This window comes from Corythoichthys intestinalis, chromosome 1, assembly GCF_030265065.1.
Source record: "Corythoichthys intestinalis isolate RoL2023-P3 chromosome 1, ASM3026506v1, whole genome shotgun sequence".
Lineage (NCBI taxonomy): Eukaryota > Metazoa > Chordata > Actinopteri > Syngnathiformes > Syngnathidae > Corythoichthys > Corythoichthys intestinalis.
In genome coordinates, this window is record NC_080395.1 from 50,199,929 (window position 1) to 50,222,510 (window position 22,582).

The 22,582-nt window shown below is 38.5% G+C and overlaps 1 protein-coding gene across 2 annotated transcripts in view; it reads left to right on the forward strand.

The window, feature by feature from the left end:
- Window positions 1-1,327: 1,327 nt before the first annotated feature.
- LOC130926697 (polycomb protein SCMH1-like) overlaps window positions 1,328-22,582 on the forward strand; it is a 32,979-nt gene continuing 11,724 nt past the window's right edge. For both annotated transcript variants that reach the window (XM_057851783.1, XM_057851794.1), the window contains exons 1-7: window positions 1,328-1,474; window positions 5,029-5,102; window positions 5,227-5,292; window positions 5,605-5,675; window positions 9,181-9,415; window positions 12,051-12,139; window positions 12,263-12,506. In XM_057851783.1, coding sequence (XP_057707766.1) covers window positions 5,081-5,102; window positions 5,227-5,292; window positions 5,605-5,675; window positions 9,181-9,415; window positions 12,051-12,139; window positions 12,263-12,506 — 727 coding nt within the window. In that variant the 5' untranslated portion in view covers window positions 1,328-1,474; window positions 5,029-5,080. The remainder of the gene's footprint in view (window positions 1,475-5,028; window positions 5,103-5,226; window positions 5,293-5,604; window positions 5,676-9,180; window positions 9,416-12,050; window positions 12,140-12,262; window positions 12,507-22,582) is intronic.

Here is a 22,582-nt window from a genome sequence, read left to right on the forward strand (position 1 = left end):
GGCGAGCTACTATATTTTTTGATTGAAATTTTTACAAATTTTATTAAAACGATAACATTAAAAGGGGTTTTAATATAAACTATATATATATATATATATATATATATATATAAAACTACAAGTCTTTCTATCCATGGATTGCTTTAACAGAATGTTAATGTCATCTTGTTGATTTATTGTTATAATAAACAAATACAGTACTTATGTACAGTATGTTGAATGTATATAACCGTCTTGTGTCTTATCTTTCCAGTAATTTACAGAAAAATATGGCATATTTTATAGATGGTTTGAATTGCGATTAATTCAGATTAATTAATTTTTAAGCTGTGACTAACTCGATTAAAAATTTTAATCGTTTGACAGCCCTACTATTAACGACAGGCTATAGGATTATTGATTTAAACTACCGTAATATTCTGGCAACTTCATAGTGAATATCTTTGCTTTAAAAAAAAAAAAAAAAATGAAACAACACCAAATTATTTAGAGGGGCTTGAGAATATTTTAGGGGGGCTTGCCTAACGACGCCACTAGTCACTTACTAATTACTCTAAAACTGAGTTATGAAATTGATCACGATTGCCAGTTTGATTAACCAGAACAAACATAAAATAAGCTTGTTATTGAAAAACTGACCATTTTGATGGTACGAATGCACATGTTGTACTTACGACTTTCTCTGAGTATTTTCCATTCACAACCTATTTTACAAAAACACATTTCTGATGTTAACTGTTAGAGACTTAATTAACTGGTGGACAATTAAGAATGTCCTCACCCAAAATGGCTCATGCTCACATGTAACTTGTTCTTGCAGGAACAAGACACAAAATTGTTCCCGCTATCATGATACAATTGCCTCAATTTTTCTTTTCAAGATTATTTTTTTAAAACCATAAAAACAAAAGATTTAAGGTGCGTGGATTGTTTTTTTTCTGTATTTTGTGGCATCTGAGAGTTTCAATTTATGACATTGTTTTTTTTGCAGATTTTTAAGCATAACCATGTAAAATGTGAAATTTAATTGGACACATTTTACAGTTTTTCTGATAGTAAAATATAAAGTTGATTTATTGAGGATTTACAGTAAAAAAAATGCGTTGAAATTCAAACTCCGATGGCACTGATTTGCCTCAGTGGTGTCTGCTCTGAAAAAACATGATGTCATCTACTAGTATATACCGAAATGCAGGTTAATATCGTCGCGCGGGTAAAATAACAGTACACTTCTCTCAAACATTTATGTTATAGTTTCGTTATGTATGTTATTATTGGAAGCAAACTTGAAAGATAATTCTCATTTTGAGCGGCTGGAAAGAAACCACTTCGCCTTGTTTCTCTCTGGAGTGTGTGTGTGCGTGTGTGTTCTGTGGCGACTGACGGACATGCGCGGAGCTGCAGCGAACATGGCGGCCGCCTGCATCTGACAGAAAGTCAGCCTTACCATCCAAATTGGCACCTCCAACCCTCGGTACGTCTTTCTTCTTCTTCTCGTCCTGCGCCGACTGCCGAGGTCTTTATTCACGCCTTTCCCGCGCTCATTTGTCCCAGAATCGCTGCGTTTGGTCGCTTGGAAGAAATGTGGTTGTGTTGCTGTGTGTGTTGTTGCTTGACTGTTCACTGTACGGCATGTTGCTTACGTGAAGGCTACTTCTTGTTATTGTTACAGCACCGTGAATTACGTTGAAGTCCTTTGCCCTTGTGTTCACTGCGTTCCCGCGCGCTGTATATTAAACAAGTGTGATGCTCACTGAATCCAGTGCGGTGTTTAATAATGCAACATTAGCAAGCCGTTAGCCTTGAGAATAATGAGCGGAGTCCCGCCCACCCAAACCAAATTGGGGAAAAACGAAAAGACGTCAAATGCCATATCTACATCTACATCAATCTAACTAATCTACATAAATTGTGGCACACAAGCATTTTTAAACTATTAAATGCAAACGCGTTGCACTTAAATCCATCAATACGTCAATTAGTACATACTCTTAAGAATATATAACAATCTATACTTTCTTACAAAGCAAACAAAGCAAAAAAAAAAAAAAAAAAAAAAAAAATGTTCAGGGACAGATGTCCCTAGGGTTGGGTACCTAACATATCTATTTAGTACCGATTCCAAAGCAAAAAGTGGTAACCTGACCGAAAAACAAAACAGTGCCTGAAAATTTTGGGGTATTTACCTTGCCCACTTCATCTGTAAACAATTGTGATATCTCACAAGCTATTCAGATAGTCCTAAAAAAAAAATAATAATAATTTCATGTCATGTTATTTTTATTTATTTTTAAACTAGGAAAGATGCTCTTTTACTCTTTGCTTTCTTGAGGGATCTACGAATAGAAATATTTGTAGTTCTTAAAAGATAAACGTTATTATGAGTTAAAATAATTTTGATATTAAAACCCCTCTTGATGGTTTTGTTTTTATACAATTTGTAAAATTAGTTTAACTAGTAGGTCGCCATTGTTGTTGACGTCGCAGGGTGGTGACGTCACATGGTTACACTGCCGGTGTTGTGCCGAAAAATATTCCCCCCGCGTGAACTGTCTCCCCTAAAGGGAGCACTTATTTGTAACGCTTTATTGAGGAGAAAACATCAAATGTTTTCATGGACGCGTTACAGTAATGGATTTACGACTGTAAAATCAGTTTTAAATAAATAAATAAATTACACAAAATACTAGTACTGTATTTTAGTAACAAATGGTGGACTGGGCCAAATAAGCATCTTTGAACAGAAATGTATTAGTCTACACTACAGGTTTTCACGACCCAATGAGAATCACACAGGTATGGCATTTATTAGTTCAAGCAGAGTAAAATAATACATATTCACACTACAATATTTATTAGTTCAAGCAGAATAAAATAATACATATTCACAGTACAAGAAAGTCGTTTCCGTGTCCGTCGATTGGTAAGAAAAAGCTGTTTGTACGAGTGACGTGTGGGCGCTCCCGTCAGGGGAGACATTTCACGCGGGGCGGATGTTTTTCGGCACAACACTGGGCTTCCAGAGTATGACTCTAGTGACATAAACATGTCATCTGTCCATCCTTTTCAATTTGAACCTGAGATGACCATTAATGAGCATGACAGCACTGTCGATATTTCACAAAACGAGCAGCAAAAGCAAAATGAACAGGAAAGCCGGAATGACACGAGACGAGAGTAGGACTAAAAATGGTGGTCTGCCAAAATATGCTACACCAGTGAAACATGCTACAAGAGGTGAATTTGACACCCAAAATACTGCAGTGCGCTTTCAGCTTGTTTTGTTTAGATGCATACAGACAGAACATACTAAAGATGCCTTAAGAAAATACTTAAACGTAGTAATATCAATTAAGGGTGGTTTAAATATGCTGTGTGACGGATGTGGTCTACAGTTCAACAATCTGCTTTAAAGCTACCACAACAAAACACAATGCTAAGTTAAAAGTATGAGAGGGAAATACATGCAAAAAGTATTTTGAGGCAATGAAAAGGTAATAAAAGACTCAATAAAAACACAAATAGTAAGTACTTACTAAGTAAAGTAAAGTACTTACAAAGTACTTACTTTAACCGATGAGCATTGAATGTCTCGCCACGTTGACGGAATTGCAGTAACCCATTAGTATTCGTCGAGTGACAGTGACAATCTACGTCATCACCCCAAGTGTTCATAAAAACATGGCGCCCTCCGTAGGTCAAAAATGTACTAAATATGATAGATTTCTAAATCAATGGCAATATTTTATGTGTTTCTAGTAACAGGTTCCTTTCAAGAGAAGTTGCCCCAAACAGTGTTTGCCTTGTGGTTTGACTTAGAACAGCCAAAAAGCGCAATGGCGTTGAAAGCATATGTGAATATTGGATTGGATGAGATCTTGTGAGCAAATCTGATACTTTCGTGTACTCCAGAAATCACCATATCAGTCGCCGATACCGAGTATTGAATTGGGACAACACTACTCAAAATGATCGATCGAATTAAACTTGTCAACTCGTTTAAGAACTTGGATAAGGTTTCATTGCAAACAGCAATTTGCTAGTTTTCTAGAAACCAATTGCATTTGTGTCTGTTTTTGGCCTCACAAGTTGTGTCACTCTTTCAACATGCTTCTCCTCATACTGATGCTGCTTTTGCCAACTCCTGTCAATCAAAAGCTATCACAGATCATGAAACCACCAATTTTCCCTTCTCATCTATGCTGTGTAAAGCATGATAACGCAAATATCAGACTAGAGGCTGCTTGAGTGGAAATGGAGGTTGTAAAAATGAAGTGCTTCCTGCTCTGCTGAACTGTTAAGCGTGACCCTCATGAGGGATAAGACAGACGTGCAAACAGCCAAGTAGTCGGTCGCTGAGCGAGGGATGGAACAGGAATCCTTTTCATGTGGACCTGCAGCCGTCCCACATCCATACGACTTAATGGCATTTTATGGCACCTTGGAATCTTTATGGCTCAGTTCCACTCCATGGCTTTCTCTGCAAAGACAGAAGGCCTGCACAGGGAGGAACAGCTACACTACACTGCAAAGGTTGATGTTCTGCGCTGAAAATTCAGGATTATTTAGGAATATTTCTGCAATTTTGATGTCCCTTCCAGTTGGATAAGTTCGTGTTTCCCAGAGTGTATTTTTGCCTCTGACTGCTGGAAGTTACTACGGTCCATATCAGGATTATTCTATAAGACTTTTACACTTAAAATCTGTGATAATGTTTAAATGTTTATCCTATTTAAAGGTAACTATGGAATATACTGTATATATTTTTAACATGGTCATATTTTGTTTGGCGAGGTGTGTGAACATGGATCCCGGACCATTCAAAAGTTAAATTGATTTCAGTTTGAATGCTCTGTTGATCCCCCCCCCACTGTACAATGTCTTCAATTAAAAAAAAATAACATGAGGGAATGATTCACATTAACTACTCCAAATGACCATTTTTTATTGTGTTATTCTTAATACTGTACACTGTTTTTCATAGTGGTGCTTGTTCATTTGTAATACCATGGATATGTGTACTTTAAGGTAAGGGCCAGTCTGACTTCCTCTGCTGCTGCAGGATAACATCTGGGTCATCATGGGCCGGACGCCACATAAAGGTTGGCCAGTCTTACAGATACTATACTTCTTTGTTGTTTTTAAGACTGTTAAATAATCTTTTTGGAGTGGTTACATGAAAATAGGTAGGCATGCATTTTTCTAAGGAACAATGTTTGATTCCAGATCAGAAAGAGGACAAAAAAGAGAGGCCAAGCATAGGTGCGGGTTCTGCACTTGACAAATCTAATGGTGAGCTCAACACATTATTTGACCTCTTCTGCTGACAGCAATTGAAAAATAGTAGGAGTCAATTTATGTCCCAAAACCTATATTTAAAGTTTGGCAAACTCTTCATACACAGTTAAGAAATGTGTTTCTCACTCGGATTAAATGAGTCATGTATACCTGATTTACCAACTCCAGTATTTTTTTTTTTTTTTTTAAATTTTGTTTGTTGGTCTTCAAACAACACAAACTGAAGAAATATACACATAAACATAATATTTAAAGATAATGGTGTCTTTCTTTTCAACAAAGTGAATTGTTTGTCCCTTTTGCCAGAGCCATTCAGTTGGGAAGACTACCTGAGAAAAACCTCATCTATTGCAGCCTCGCCTACTTGCTTCAAACAGGTAGCTAATCATTGCCATACTAAACGTACACTTCAGTAAATTTCCATTCATGACAGGGTATACATTGCAGACACACCTGCAAAAGGTGAAAATCAACTCCTCCTCCCATACCTTTGCAACAATTAATCGACAACAAATGAATTATCGAATTAATCGACAACTACTCTGATAACGTTTATTTAGAATATACAGAATATAGCGGGAGAAGACGAAAGGATGGATAGTTGTTTACCCCCTCAAATTTTTTAAATGCTCTTTTTTTATCGTCTTTACAGTAAATATTTTCCGATAGCTTTGAGGATAGCAGACTGATTATGTTTGTAATGACCATATTTTTTGGACTGTAAGCCGTGACTTTTTTTTTTCCTCTCCAGTTGTACTCTGCAGCTTTTATTATAGACAGTGTTCCCACAGATCCTTAAGAAGTCTTAAAAGTCATCAAACTCTAAAAATAAGGCCTTAATTGGCATTAAAATGTCTTAAAGCTTCTGCAGGTCTTAAATAACACAAAATTAATGGGATTTCATAAATAAAACTAATCTTTAAGAACAAAATACATTATTTTCCTAAATTAAAATAATTTACCGAAAAATACATTTTGAAATGTCATGTGCGATCACAATAGCGGAACCATTAAACTGCATTATGATGAAGGCTGGGATTCTAAAGCAGACGCACCTAGCGATCAATTTATAGTGACGTCATGAGAAAGTGCAGATTCAACAAAAATTGGCTTTTGAACCACAATTTTTCATAATGGCTGAAACCAGTACCTGGGAATGTGTAAAAGGCATGATGGACTTTGTGGAGTAAATATTTTAAACATGGCACAATGGGAGTTAAAGCGGTGGAATTTTGCATGCACAGCACGAAGCATGAAGCCTCAAAATCAAGCAGCCAACAAACGCCCGGTATTTCCCAGTTCTGTGCAACTCTCGTTTCCACCGAGAGTTTTCTCTGGACCAGAAAGTAATGCTTTGTTAAAATAAACACTTTGGTGATATATCCTAACTCTGTGTAATTTATGCTTTTTTTCCCCCTCTGTCGTGTCTGTTTTTGTGAAGTTGGGTATTAAATTTAAAAATTTAGAATTTTAATTTAAAAAGTCTTAAACTTGCCTTCAGCTGTAGGAACCCTGATTAAAGCGGCCTATTTAAAAAAAAAAGACAAACGATCTTCATATTTTCTCGTTATGAATGGGAAAAAAAGGTTTTATTTTGTTTAATTTTTAATGATAAACATTACGTCCATGTTGAAAGCCACAGCTGAAGAAAGGTCATATTAGATCTTGACTAGAATTTGCCAAAAAGCAAGTAGAAGACTCCATGGCAATGTGGAAGATTTTTTTTGGTCTGATGAGACCAAAATTGAGCTTTTTGGCCATCAGGCAAGACATTATGTTTGTTGGAAACCAAACACTGCACATCACCAAAAACACAGCAAGCCCACAGTGAAGCATGGTGGTGGTAGCGTCATGCTGTGGGGATGTTTCTCAGCAGCCGGACCAGGAAAGCTTGAAAGATAGACGGCAGAATGAATGCTGCAAAATACACCCAAAACCCTTGGGGACTATCTTCAGTCTGCAAGAGAAATACGGCTTGGGAGAAGATTTATTTTCCAGCAAGACAATGATCCAAAGCATACTGCAAAAGCTACACAGGAGTGGTTAAAAAAGAATTTGTAAATGTTCTGAAGTGGTTGAGTCAAAGTCCAGACCTCAATCATATAGAGAATTTGTGGCTGGACTCGAAAAGGGCTGTTCATGCCCGCTACCTGCGCAACCTGACAGAGCTTGAGCAGTTTTTCAAAGAATGGAGCAAAATTGCAGTGGACAGATGTACAAAACTGATTAAGACATTTTCACACAGACTTACTGCTGTGATTGCACCTAAAGACGCATCTACGAAATACTGACTTGAAGGGGGTGAAAAGTTATGCAAACAATTATTTTCTTTTATATATTTTATAGGGCTGTCAAAATTATCGCGTTAATGGGCGTTAAGTAATTTTTAAAATTAATCACGTTAAAATATTTGACGCAATTAACGCATGCACTGAATGACCAGCTCGCACATTCCCTCAAATAGATTTCAGTGAGGCCGTTTATGGACATTAAGAGTGAAGAGAATGCTACTGGCCGCTTGGGGGCAGCGCCGTTCCATACTAATGTTATTTCTTCTAAACGTGGGAGAAGGAGTAGTTGTGAGATGTTTATGCTGTATGCACAATGCAATGCAAATTGCTATTTGTGACCCCACACATATTTCGGTAAGTTTTCTTTCTTTTAGTGGCAATTATGTGTCTCTTGTTGTATTTTGGGAAAGAAAGAAAAACTTACCGAAATATGTGTGGAGCACAAATAGCAATTTGCATTGCATTGTGCATACAGCTCACAACTACTAATTCTCCCACGTTTAGAAGAATTAACATTAGTATGGAACGGCGCTGCCCCCAAGCGGCCGGTGGCATTCTCTTCACTCTTAATGTCCATAAACGGCCTCATTGTAATCTGTTTGAGGCAATGGGCGAGCTGCTCATTCAGTGCATGCGTTAATTGCATCAAATATTTTAACGTGATTAATTAAAAAAATTAATTAACGCCCGTTAACGCGATAATCTTGACAGCCCTAGTTTTAATATAAAATTACTATAACTTGTAACTATAACATTTGTCTTTTGAAAACTACAAGTCTTTCTATCCGTGGATCACTTTAACATAAAGAATGTTAATAATGCCATTTGTGGATTTATTGTTACAATAAACAAATACAGTACTTATGTACAATATGTTGTATGTATATATCCGCCTTGTGTCTTATATTTCCATTCCAACAATAATTTACAGAAAAATATGGATCATTTTTTTTAGATTGTTTGAATTGCGATTAATTGCGATTAATTACGATTAATTAATTTCTAAGCTGTAATTAACTCGATTAAAAATTTTAATTGTTTGACACCCCTAATATTTTAATTTCATTGACATTACTCTGTAGAAATCTGTTTTCAATTTGACAATAAAGTTTTTTTCAATGATTTTTTGTGCTAAAAATGCCAAATTGTTTTGACCATTATTGATTGATTAAATTATTGATTTGATAGGGGGTGAATACTTATGATAGGCACTGTATGGACTGATTAGTTGACTTCACATAAACAATGTGTGATTAGTCTGTTATTAAAGTAATGTGGCAGCCCTGCTTTGAACACAAACTTATTAAAACATGCTTTTTAAATACTTATCGACTTCTGTCTCTGTTTTGCTGTAGTGTCAAGTATTTGGAAATTACATCACAAAAGACTGTCCAGTTAAGAGACCAAACGTATTTGTTTGTCACTGTCAGCTGAAGTCTTCTGTAAATACAACAAAAGAGAATGAAAAATGGTCAATTTGATATTCAGTTGAATGTTCATTGAAAGATACATCTCAAGTGCAATTGACAAGTGTACCCAAATACAGTGAAGGGTCACATTGTAATTGTAATTCCTTTGTATGGACCTGTAGTCCAGAATCCCTCCTTCCAATGACTTCAAGGCAGGCATGAAGCTGGAGGCTCGCGACCCGCGCAACTCCAACTCAGTGTGCATTGCTACGGTGATGGGCATGATGGGTACTCGACTACGCCTGCGTCTAGATGGAAGTGACAACACCAACGACTTCTGGAGGCTGGTTGACTCTTCTGACATCCAACCAATTGGAACCTGTGAGAGGAATGGGGACATGCTGCAGCCCCCGCTGGGTGAGAAACCTTTAAAACGTGCTTGGTCGTTCATGCGCAGATTGCTATATTCTTTATGGGGGATGTGTTTGATGGATGTGCACACATTTGTCAGCATGAAGTGGAAGTAAAAAATAAAATGGTAACTGAGCTGAATCTACATAGCGTCGTTCAGCCTTAATCCACTAGTCACCGTGCTTGGTTTATGATGCTGCCTCTCACATTCGCATCCCTGCACTCATTGTGGAGTATAAAAGTAATGATTCCATTTAGCTCAGTCTTTTTTAGAGGCCCACTTAATTGGATGTGTTCACAGAGCAAATCCATTGTTAATGTTATTACTATGACCAATCTTTTCCTACCAAGTCAAATTCTCCGTTGCTCTAATTTACTATATACACTACACTATAATTTTGAGCCGTCAATCGCACTGCAATGAGAATTCACAGCCATTCCTCCCACTTTAAATGAATTGGACATCAATTGGTGTCAATTGCAGTCAATGACTTAAGTACTATAGGCGGAAAAAACTCCACTAAGCAGCGTAATTCAAAACATCACCATATTTCTGACCACAGTGAAAAAAATAAGTATTTGAACACCCTGCTATTTTGCAAGTTCTCCCACTTAGAAATCATGGAGGGTTTTGAAATTTTCATCGTAAGTGCATGTCCGCTGTGAGAGATAATCTAAAAAGAAAAATCCAGAAATCACAATGTATGATTTTTTAAAACAATTTTTTTGTGTGATACAGCTGCAAATAAGTATTTGAACACCTGAGAAAACAAATGTTAATATTTGGTACAGTAGTCTTTGTTTGCTATTACAGAGGTCAAACATTTCCTTTAGTTTCTCACCAGTTTTTGCATACACTGCGGGTGGGATCTTAGCCCACCTATCAGTCATGTTTCTGGGCTGTTGCCGGGAAACAAAGAGTTTGAGCTCCCTCCAAAGGCTGTCTATGGGGCTTAGGTGGAGAGACCGGCTAGGCTATGCTAGAGCCTTGATATGCCTCTTACGGAACCACTCCTTGATTTTCCTGGCTGTGTGCTCCGAGTCATTGTCATGTTGGAAGACCTAGGCACGACCCATTTTCAATGCTCTGACTGAAGGAAGGAGGTTGTTCCCCAACATCCCAGTCATCCTTTCTCTCAAACAGTGCACTCGTCATGTCCCATGCGCAGAAAAATACCCCCAAAGCTTGATGCTACCACCCCCATGCTTCATAGTAAGGATAGTGTTCTTGAGACGGTACTCATCCTTCTTCTTCCCCCAAACACGGTTAGTCGAATTATGACCAAAAAGTTCTTTTTTACTTTAATCTGACCACAAAACCTGCTCCAATGACTCCTCTGCATCATCCAAGTGGACATAGGCCTTGACATGGGCTGGTTTAGGCAGGGGAACCCTCCGTGCCAAGCATGATGTCAAACCATGACATCTAGTGTATTACCAACAGTAACCTTGGAACCGGTGGTCCCAGCTCTTTTCAGGTCATTGACCAACTCCTGTCGTGTAGTTCTGGGCTTATTCCTCACCTTTCTTAGGATCTTTGAGACCCCACGAGGGGATATCTTACATGGGGCTTCACTTCAGTTGAGATTGACCATCATGCTTAGCCTCTTCCATTTTCTAATCTTTGCCCCAACAGTGGACCTTTTTTCACCAAGCTGCTTGGCAAATGCTCCATAGCCCTTTCCAGCATTGTGGAGGTGAACAATTTTGTCTCTGGTGTCTTTGGACAGCTCTTTTGTCTTGACCATGTTAAAAGTTTGAGTCTTACTGATTGTGTGGGGTGGACAGGTGTCTTTATGCTGCCATCGACCTCAAACAAGTGCATCTGATTCAGGATAATACATGGAGTAGAGGTGGACTTTTAATAGGCGGACTAACAGGTCTTTCAGGGTCAGAATTCTAGCTGATAGACAGGTGTTCAAATACTTATTTGCAGCTGTATCACACAAATAAATTGTTTAAAAACATGTATTGTGATTTCTGGATTTTACTTTTTAGAGAATCTCTCTCACAGTGGACATGCACCTACGATGAAAATTTCAGATTCTTCCATGATTTCTAAGTGGAAGAATTTGCAAAAAAGCAGCGTGTTCAAATACTTATTTTCTTCACTGTATGTGACCTTTGACGCTGTCCCTTAGGCTAATCCATATCAAGTTATGGTGAAATTCCTTTTCTGACCGCCGTGACCTTTGACCTCATTGCTACCAAATTTAATCACCTCTTTCTTTTCATATTATAACCACCTCCTGGAAGTTTGATAATAATCCTTTATTTGTTTTGAGTTATCCTCAAAACCAACACAAAACTAAATACATAAATTCCACCTTAAATAGTTTTAACTCTACTGCTGGAGATAACAACTTTGTTTATAATGTGTGTATATATATATATATTTTTTAATTGTATGTTTATCAATTTCGTTTTTATTAACATTTTATTCAAGTCGTATTTGGATAGATTGATACACAGTGTTCTAATAGTCATTTTTCAAATAGCATATGTAATGAACATTGGTCAGCGTAATGACAGGCAGTCACAACCAAGCTACATTTAACTTTGTGCAAATGAATACTATGATCTGCATTAGCCTCATAAAAGACTCAAAAGTAATTCAATATGTGTTTGATTTTATGATCAGGTTTTAGAATGAATGCCTCCTCTTGGCCCATGTTCCTTCTCAGAACGCTGAGTGGAGCAGAAATGGCACCAGCCTGTGCTTTTAAGAAGGTTTGTTGTTATAAAATTATTGCAATTCCACATGATTAATTTCAACATATTTTAGCATTCTGAGCTTGCCTTTTACAATTGTCATGGATATTGTTTAACTCCCTAACATGTGCATGTGTACAGGAACCAGCTAGCCCCATTAAAAATTACTTCAAACCCGGTATGAAGTTGGAAGCCGTGGACCGGAAGAACCCTTATTTAATTTGTCCGGCTACAGTGGGCGAGGTGAAAGGTCAGGAGATCTTTGTCATGTTTGACGGCTGGCGAGGTGCCTTCGACTACTGGTGCCACTTTGACTCCAGAGACATCTTCCCTGTCGGCTGGTGCGTGCTGACGAAACACAGTTTACAGCCACCTGGAAACTTCTGTAAGTGGAGCTTTCATTTTTATTTGCCATGCATTTATGTGCAGGTTTTCTGTTATAAAGCAAAGCTGGTGACTGTAATACATACAGTACAAATTGACTGCAGCAAACAAGTTTTAGCAAAGGTAATGATACTTTTTTATTGTGGTCCAGACCAGAGGAACAAGCTACAAGTGTAAAAACGTTATTTCCTGATGCCAACTCTTGCAAGGAACTGGACCTCAATGTACCACTAGGGGGCAGTGCAAGCAAAACTTTCTGTCACAACAGTGCATTTTATTTAACAATGTTAAGGAGTCAGATAACAATCCTGGTTTTTATCTTGCTGTCAAAGCACCACAAAGAATGGTGATATTGGAGCCATTAGGATGTTTGGCCTTCTAATGTCACATAACCGACTGGGCAGAGCAGTCATGTTGGTGTCACTTGAAACCTGGCTGAATCTAAAAGCCCCCAAAACACCAGAGACCAGAGGTCTGTGCTTGATCGTGAAATATATATACGCACTTCTCACTTTCACTTCAAGGCTGAGTTATACACAAAGTGCACTTACGCGCCCCCTTATCATGGTCCTGCAATGTGGCTGTAATCCATTAGTCCAGTATTGAACCTTCTTTTTATCAGGCAATGTTTTTTGCAAGTCTGAAGTTATTAATTAGTTTTTTAAATTTTATTTAAAGAAGAGGGCTGTTTGCAATTACACTCCCCGCTATAATAAATGAAACACGATAGCTGTTTCAAGTCAAGCTTGTGTAAGAAAAACAATGAGGAATCCTCCCCCAAGTCATAACTCAATAACAACATTGCAGCGCTGGTATCGCTCAGACAGCCGAATGTTTAGAGTACTCCTGAGATTAGTATGGCCTTGTTCGGTAATCTGTCTATTCAGACGCTACTCATCCAGAAGAAGTTACCTTGGCACCAAAGGAATGGTAAACACTAGCTCAATATGCCTTACAAAAGCATTAGGTTACTCAGTGTCATAGTGTATGAATATGTAACAACCTGTTTCACATTGAATTTGTCATACAGGCCCAATTCTTTTCTTCATCCATGGAAGTGATTGATTCATATTGCTTTAAATGCTTTGAATTGAAATGTGATTAACCTTTTATAGTAGGGATATCCCGATTGCATGATTTTGCACCCTAGCCACCTGATTTTGAGAACCTGCCAATACAGACTCTCAATCCATTTTTTTCCTTTTAAAGTGAATAAAAGTTCCAAACATGTTAAAGTATTGTACTGTTTACAGTACTTCCTCTTCAGCTTTTTCTTGGAGTGTTGCAGGGTATAAAACATGTATTTCTGTTTCTTTTGGCAATGCCATTGTATTTCTGGATTATTTTGTTACTTTTTGCCCTTAAAAAACAATAAATAAATTGAAAAATAAAAATAAAACCCGATCCTTTTCACCTGATTTCGACCCTCTAAAAAATGGCCCGATCGGCCTGCTTATTTATGATCACATGATCCAATGGCGTACCGCAAGCAACACGTCACTTCGGCTCATTAATATTCATGGTGTTAGCTACTGTTGCTAAGTGGGGGACAAACGGGAGCTTGTCCCCAATAGTAAATGAATGGAAATCGTGTGCGAAGGAGATGTTTACAGAGCTAAACCTAACAATTCTCTCCGAAAATGATGTCCCCGGTGCCAAATTCATTGGCAGAGATGTGGAAGAACATAAAAATGTTCAGTTAAAGAGATGGCTTGAGTGTCGAAGGCTGAAAAAGACGAAAAAAACGAGCCGACCTAAGCATAGCCTTAGCTTTTTATATCGACGTGGTCATGCGACTGACAATGACATTCTCCTGTTTCAACAAGCTATCCTTTACCACCAGCCATCCTCTGGTTGTCCTTAATTTAGTTAGTTTTGTATAGTTTTTGATCGCAAATGCTACTCAGTGACAGCCAACGAACACTTTTAATTTTTTCATTGTTAACAAATCTTAATTCAATAACTTATTTACATTTATTATTTATTATTTATACAATTTTTAAAAGAAAATGACAATCTGGAAATTTTAATGAGAATGACAGTCATCCTTTATTGTAAATTTCCTTGTGTATTTTTCAAGATTCTAGATTTATATTTTCACATAATAAAAATTACATGAAGCAATTTGGCAGTGAAATGCTTGCATCTCTCATTTTCTATTTGTGGAGGTTTTGAGGTGACTACAGACTTGTCCTCTGTCTTCACTTAGGCTTTATGTACAATGTTCAAACAAAAATATGGTAATGTCTGTGCTATAGTTCCATTCTAGACTTTGTAGCCCAGAGATTACGTTAATCCTTGAGGTTGCACGTAACCTACGTGATGTGACATCTTCACATCTGCACATGTAGTCTCGGTGAGGGATCACCAGGCTGCTGCATTTTGGGGATTTAGTACAGATTTGTTTAATTTGTTTGAGTCTGGTGTGTGTGCGCGCGCGCGCGCGTGTGTGTGCACGCAGTAAAAAAGGGATAGTAAAACAAGTGCCATGTTTGTATGCAAATATATGAATGTGTTGGGGGCAGGGGTGAACAGCTAATGAAGAGTTAATCAGATTGACGTGCATGTGAGAGACAGTCTGTATGATTACATTTAAAATAGCTTCATTCTTTTTCTTCCACATTGTTGTGTGCTGCAGGTGTTTCAGAAGCTGCTAAAAATAGCATGCTTGGTATGAATTTAATCCTCTATTTCGAAAATAACAAATGCTTTTGCCTCTCAACCTTAAATTGTGTTCTCCTTCTTCACTTTGATTCTTAAATTGGGTCACAATACAGACTTGCAGTCTAAATTATTCATGAAGAAAACATTGTTTCTTTTTCTTTTTTTCTTCTTCGCTTCATACAGTATTTCTTTGTTTTTCATAATCCAGCAAAATGTCTAGCTTGAAAATTTACACTCTACCTTGGATGTAATGTTTTTAATCAAGATTGCGGTCCAAGAATTTTGCAAAGGTCGAAGGCCACACATAATCATGCAATGTCAAATTAATTGAGTTTTATTACTTTTTTGTAATTATTTTTTTTATAGTACAGTATGAGAATACAGTGATGAATCAGAATAATATGATAGGACAGACAGAAGTGAAAACAACAATAATAAACTTTTTGTGTGATTGGGTATGCGTATGTGTGGCTGGGTGGGTGAATGAGTAAATGAAAAATTTGAGGCTATAGAGGACAATACTTCGAATATTATCTACTGCAGTACTCAGGATTATATCTGTTCAACCATCTGAATTATTTGTATCCGTAATTTTGTATTCGGAGGGGCGGGGTCTAAAATTTCTGACAATGAAATGGATTGATCAAAAGTTGCTGAAAGCTTTAGCAGAACAGCCTCACTGAAATTCAAATAATGTTTTTTTAAATTATTTTTTCTTTTTTTTACAAAAGCAATAGCAAGCAATAAGCAATAGGAACATTTTACCTTTTTGATATTTAGTTTTTGCTTTGTTTTTAGAATTTTAATCAATATATACAGAACAGTCTAAGGATTGAGATTCAGTGTTTTTGATCACAATAGCAGTTAAGGAACTAAAACATTTTTTAATTAATGCAGGAATATTTGTATAATATTTGAAAATAATATGCATTAATGAATACAACACAGGCCATAGGAAATCATGACCTACTAATTGTGCATGAACAAGAGTTGTCAGTACTCAGTGAATCCCTGTTTTTTGTTGTATTATCATTTTTAGGGTCCGAGCACTAAGCGTGCGAAGGCCCTATTGTTTTGCAAAGGTTTTTTTTTTTTTTTCCTTTTCAAGGCAAATGAAAACGGCCAATTTGGAGGCCTGAACATGCACGAAAAGTCACCAAAATTTGCACATACGTGCGGAAAATTGTAAATTTCGATAATTTTGCAACGTTGCAAAAAAATATAACAAAATGGCTCAGTGGCGCCCCCTTGAAATTTTAAAATTGGCCTATAACATTAGGGTCTGTCAGCGTAGAGTGATGAAATTTGGGGGGTCTATACCTTGTCCAAAACCGCTCCAAAAAAGCATATACACCCATATTCCAAACCCAACAGGAAATCGGTTATTTTGGATCAAATATGAAATTTTTATCGATTTACAGGGTGCACATTTGAGACCTTTTCGCCGAGGGTGTTAGTTGGATCATCTTCAAAATTGGTGACACTGTTCAGGAGACATATGAGAGCTTAAGTTTTTAAAATGGTGCGTTTTCATTTACGGGTCTGACCTGGGCGTGGTGCCAAAGTCGGCCATTTTTTTGGCAAAATGACAAATTCAGTAAATGACTAATAGTTCCTTGACACAACGTTCAATCTTTTTCATATCTGGCATGTATATGCGGTATCCCACCCTTAACACGAGTGCATTGAAATATTACACATTAGGCCTAGCGCCCCCTAGTGAGAACAGGAAATGCCTTTTTTTACGAGACAGGTTCCTCCTCCAAGGGAAAAAAATCTGTTGACCTCAAACCTGCATCAGGGGAGCCTTAAGACCTGTGTTCAGGTGCCTGATGAAAAATATTGAGGTTTCGTTGAGGCGGAGGGGTCCAAACAGGAAAGTGAAAATGACCGTCAACAATTTGTCACACAAAAAACTTTGAACAGTCATAACTCAGCAGATATACAACATATCTGTGCCAAACTTCCCGTGCTTGTTGAGAGTCAAACCCCGAAGGGTCTTGTAGGGGTCATTTGCATCAACTCTACAGTGCCAACTAGTGGCGACAGAAAGGAGTTTTAAAAAAGGCCTTTCCTATTGTTTTTTTTCAACGTAGAGCAATGAAATTTGGGGAGTCCATACCTTATGCAAAACTGCTCCAAAAAGTCTCTTGCACCCATTTTCCAAATCCAACAGAAAATCGGGTATTTTGGATCGAATGTGAAATTTTTATCCATTTGTAGTACAGTTTACATTTGGAGGCCTGAACATGCACGAAAACTCACCAAATTTTGCACATACATGCGGCTTTGCGTGTATTTCGATAATTTTGCGACGTTACAAAAAAATGTAACAAAAGGGCTCAGTGGCGCCCCCTTGAATTTTTCAAAAAGGCGTTTCCTATTAGGTTTTTTTAACGTAGAGAAATGAAATTTGGGGAGTCGATACCTTGTGCAAAACTGCTCCAAAAAGTCTCTTGAACCCATATTCCAAACCCAACAGGAAATTGGGTATTTTGATCGAATGTGAAATTTTTATCAATTAACAGGGTGCACATTTGAGACCTTCTAACAGAGGGAGTTAGTTGGATCATCTTCAAAATTGGTGAGACTATTCAGGAGACATAAGAGATCTAAAATTTTCAAAATGGTGCGTTTTTATTCACATGTCTGACCTGGGCGTGGACCTAAGTCGGCCATTTTTTTGGCAAAATGACAAATTCAGTAAAAGACTAATAGCTCCTTGACACAACGTTCAATCTTTTTCATATCTGGCATGTATGTGCGGGATCCCACCCTTAACACGAGTGCATTGAAAAATTATACATTAGGCCAAGCGCCCCCTAGTGGGAACAGGAAATACCTTTTTTTACTAAACAGGCTCCTCCTCCAAGGAAAAAAATATATTCACCTGAAACCTGCATCAGGGGAGCCATAAGATATGTGTTCAGGTGCCTGATGAAAAATACTGAGGTTTGGTTGAAGCAGAAGAGTCCAACAGGAGAAGTGAAAATGACTGAAGCCATTTCGTCTCACCACAAGTTTTGAAAGTCATAACTTCTACAACATATCTGCGCCAAACATCTCGTGCTTGTTGAGTCATACTCTGAAGGGTCCTGTAGGGGTCATTTGCATCAACCCTACAGCGCCAACTAGTGGCAATAGAACGTCACTCATTTTTCTAATATATGTCCAGTTCTTTTCAGGTTGGTCATTATAGTTTCAAGACCTTTTGAAATATTTATTTTACGGCCCATGTCCACATGTCTCTGTCTGTTGCCGTGACGACCCTTTATTCGCTCCTTTTTTGTAGTACTCTGTCCAATAGGGGTTTTTATCTCTTAGGTGTGTGAATGTAAAGAGGCAACGTTCGAGCATGTTAGGTTCTAATGAGATGATTAGAGAGGACGATCTGCCACCACCCTGACCTGCACACTGTCCGAGTTGCGCTAGATTGCGAGGGCCCGTTCAGTCCTGCTTGCAGGCCTAGTTGTTATTGTTTTTTTTAAACTAAATTGTATCCGTGCAAGCGCTCCTGTTGACTCTCTCCTGTGCAGTCTTCCTGGTAGAGTGAGTAGTCCCTCGCTCACTCGGAGGTAGGGCTCGTAACAGTATATTAAAAATATCCGATTATACTGCACAAAGCAATATACAAAGAAAATATTAATAAAGTCTACTTTGTGAGTATGGGTGTGAGTGGTCTGTCAAACTTTGGGGCCGTTTACATGGTGACGCTGCGACACCAAGACGCAACGATTGTGTTGCGGAATGGCCTCGCCTTTACACGGTGACGGCAAAAATGGAAGACGAAGACGCAACCTTTTGAATCCAGCCTCCAAAGCGGAACGATTCGATTGCGTGGCCTGCTCTGAAACCATATAAGTGGAAAGCTGTCACTACGATGACGTCAGCACTCGTACATATCACTTTGGGCATGTGCAGCGTGGCTACTAAACATTCCAAAACAGCAAACGTGGTGGAATCTCGGCCTTAATTTACTGTTTTTAAAATATTTTTAATTTAAATATATTTAATGTTTGCATTTTTGTGCCTTAAGGAGCAAAAGGAAAAACTCTGTGCACGCCATTGCTTGGAGTGGATGTGTATGTTGTCTTCCGGGCTGAGAGGTTGTTGTCAAGGAAGTGCATCATTGGCTGTCGCCTTGTAAACTGCACTCCTCCCTTGGACCTGGCATGAATACTACATCGTTTTCATGCGGAATTGTGTTGTTGTTCGAATGGAGACAGAACCAAGACGGAATCATATAAATGCAAACATGGAAATTGTTGTATTCTCGGAGCTTCACCATATAAACGGCCCTTTTATTTTTTTAATGATCTGTGTGACTTTGTGATTTATGCAAACATCCACTCATGACAGGCAAATAATCCAGAGTTGTTCACACTCATATTCTTAAAATTACTACGCTCTGTGCAAAGTTACATTACACGAAAAAAAAAAAAAATAACGAACCAACGAGGCAGAGACCGATGCGACAGGAGCCGGGTTCTTTGCCTTGTGAAATGCACAGGTTAGCTATCTACATCACAAAACAAGTACACCAAATAACTTTACAATTCAAACACAAAATACAATATTAAAAACACTTATAGCAATAGTAATAATACCTCCTAGATAGTTGTACTTTTTGTGGAATTTATCCCCAGAAGTGAAATTAATTAAAGTAAAAAAGATAATTTTGGGCACTCAAGCATTGCTCCTACAAGTCTTGATAAAGATGTCAGAGACTTGAGTCAGGCTTCCTGCCACCACTAAGATCCTCATTGTTCCTTGAACTGGCTGATATCTGTCCATGCCACTGCTTCCTGACATTTGGCTAGGTCATCTCTCATCTGAAAATGTCTGAAAAGTCTCAGGTTACTGTGAGGGGGACCCCCTGTCTGGGTATGTGTGTAAGCGTGAGTGCCGAGTGAAAGCAAGCTTCTGTGCGCACCAGCTATTACTGCGAATTTTCACCCGTTTCAATCAGGATGCCCCTCTCACCCACTTTAACCTTTTACCCATCCTCTAGGCTGAAACCCCACCCCTCTAGCCCCAGCAGTAACCCCTTTTCCCCTGACACTGACCCCCCCAATCTCTCCCTTAGAGACTTTCTGAGGTGCAGGTGACTGATGCAGATTGTCGATATAGCCTACAGATACCATGAATAAAGGATTCAACCCCACTAATGCTGTTCACCCCACCCACCCACTCCTCTTGCTCCGGACCCCTCCCTTGCCCCTATGCAAACCCGCCCCCCTCCCCACTTCTCATTCATAGGGAGGGAAGCTTCGCAGCAGTTTCAACCAGCGGCAGGAGAGTGGTCTTTGTTGTAGACTCCGAGAAGACAAGAGTAGCGCGTAGACTAGTGTGAAGGCTGCGAGATTACGTGAAGCAATAAAGCGTGGAGAATGAGAGTACAGTCAAGAAAGTTTGGGCTGGAACCGGACGAAAGACAAAATCTGTGAACGGAACGTCGTTGCAAAGAAAGGAACAGGAAGCGACTGTCAGTCATTACCACTAATACCACGGCTGTTACTATCAGTATTCAGGAAGCCTCAGCTGCAGCGCAGAGTTTTTGCTCTTTGGAGGATATTTCCTGGTGAGCATGTTTGCATACATGATAGTAGAAACTTTGAGAGGCTCGTTTGTGAGAAACCATGTGTGTTGACTGTCCGTTTCTTTGCAGTAACTTCACATGTATTCAGCATGTATTTTAAGACTAACTGCGGTCACGCATAAATCAGTGAGTGCTTGCATGGGTTTGGTTAAGGCAAAATTGGTCAATGATCCAATTCAGAATCAGGAAGTGTTGTTTTTTTCTTTGCTATTTTTGAGCGTGTATGTGGCTTTGGTTGTTGTAAAACTTTTTTTCCAGATGCGAACAAACTTGTAAGCAACCGTATTTGTGATATGGGTGCTTTGCGTCCCCCCAACTACAGTTTGAGCTGCTTTTACTGACTCTGCATTTGCTTTTGTTTTTGATCATGTGTGTCTGTGGGTTGAACATCAGGAAGCAGTTAATGTCAGATCAAGCATCCTCCTACTAACATTGTTAGGCCAATGTTGAGGTTTTTTTTTTTTTTTAATGTGTGTGTGTCAGTCAAGACAGCTCAAGGTAGTTTCTCAGCTTCTTCATCTAGGTGTGTTTGTCTGTTTGTTTGTGTTTGAATGAGTTGATGATTAGGGGAAGCCCAGTTTGTAAAACAGGGGGGATAGTGTAATTAAATGAGGAGGAACTCTTTTGGGCCCCTCCTCCACCCTCCAGACAGCAGACACACACTCAGCGTCCCCATTCTAATGTATGTGTGTGCACATACGCACGCATCCCCCCCCCAGACACACACACATTCTCACATGTTTCCTCAGGCTGTGTTACACAGGTCAGCGGGTCGAGTTGGAATTATATAGTCGTGATCAGGGCCATATGTCTATTATGTGTGTGATGCCTACTCTGGAATATTTTTTCTTTTATTACCAAAACATACAGTACTTCATGTTGCCAATATGCACAATACTTTTTCGTCAGTACAATGCTGTGTTTAATTTGTATTGTTGGGCTGTCCTAATTTTAAGAATACTATTACAGACTGAAGGCCAGCCACGTTGCCACTCAATTACATAGTTGTTGTCTTCTTGTTCTTGTGGATCTAACTTATTCCACTGTTATATGTTAACTGATGGTCTTGAAACTTAGTAGGTAGTTATGCAGCATGGGTCTGTGTCTATCGCTCCTTGGAGCCCGATTTTTAATCTTTCGTATCAGGACTGATTGATTAATTGCGGATTTATTTTGCCTGTAGATTCAGAGTTAGCCATTAGTGGTACAGTCGTGGTTTTTTTATCCTTTCGTTTTGTTCACTTTTTCCAAATGTTTTATTAGATTGTTGTGGAAATCGTAAAAAGCATCTTGTATTTCAATTCTTGCCGTTGAAGCCTGTGTCATACTATTCTCAATGACACAGCCACTGGTGCAATTTCTTTTTTTTATTTATTTTTTTTATTAAACAGGTAATCACAAAATATATGATCACATATTGCTTATGTAATGAGTTAATAATGCCCACACTACTCAATCCAAATATTGTCATGGAAGAGATTAGAGTAAGTGCCTGGTTTTCTCTTGTGAATGGGTTTACAGGAGTCACTGTTCTCAAGTGTGCTGTGAAAAAGCATGCTTTGCTTTTTCCTCTGCTCGCACATGTGACTGCTCCCAGTGAGCAATTGAGTTGTCCCTTCCCATGCGGAACAAAACACTGCATGATTCCACACCCACTTCCACTCCTTTCTCAATTAAGCAGCTTTTAGTCCCTCCATAACACCTCTCCAGGAGGTTTGAATGAAAACCTCGGCCCCCCGAGAACCTCCACATTCAGTGACAGGCACTGGCACACACCTAACAATATGTTTGCATTGAAATAATGAGTAGCTGTC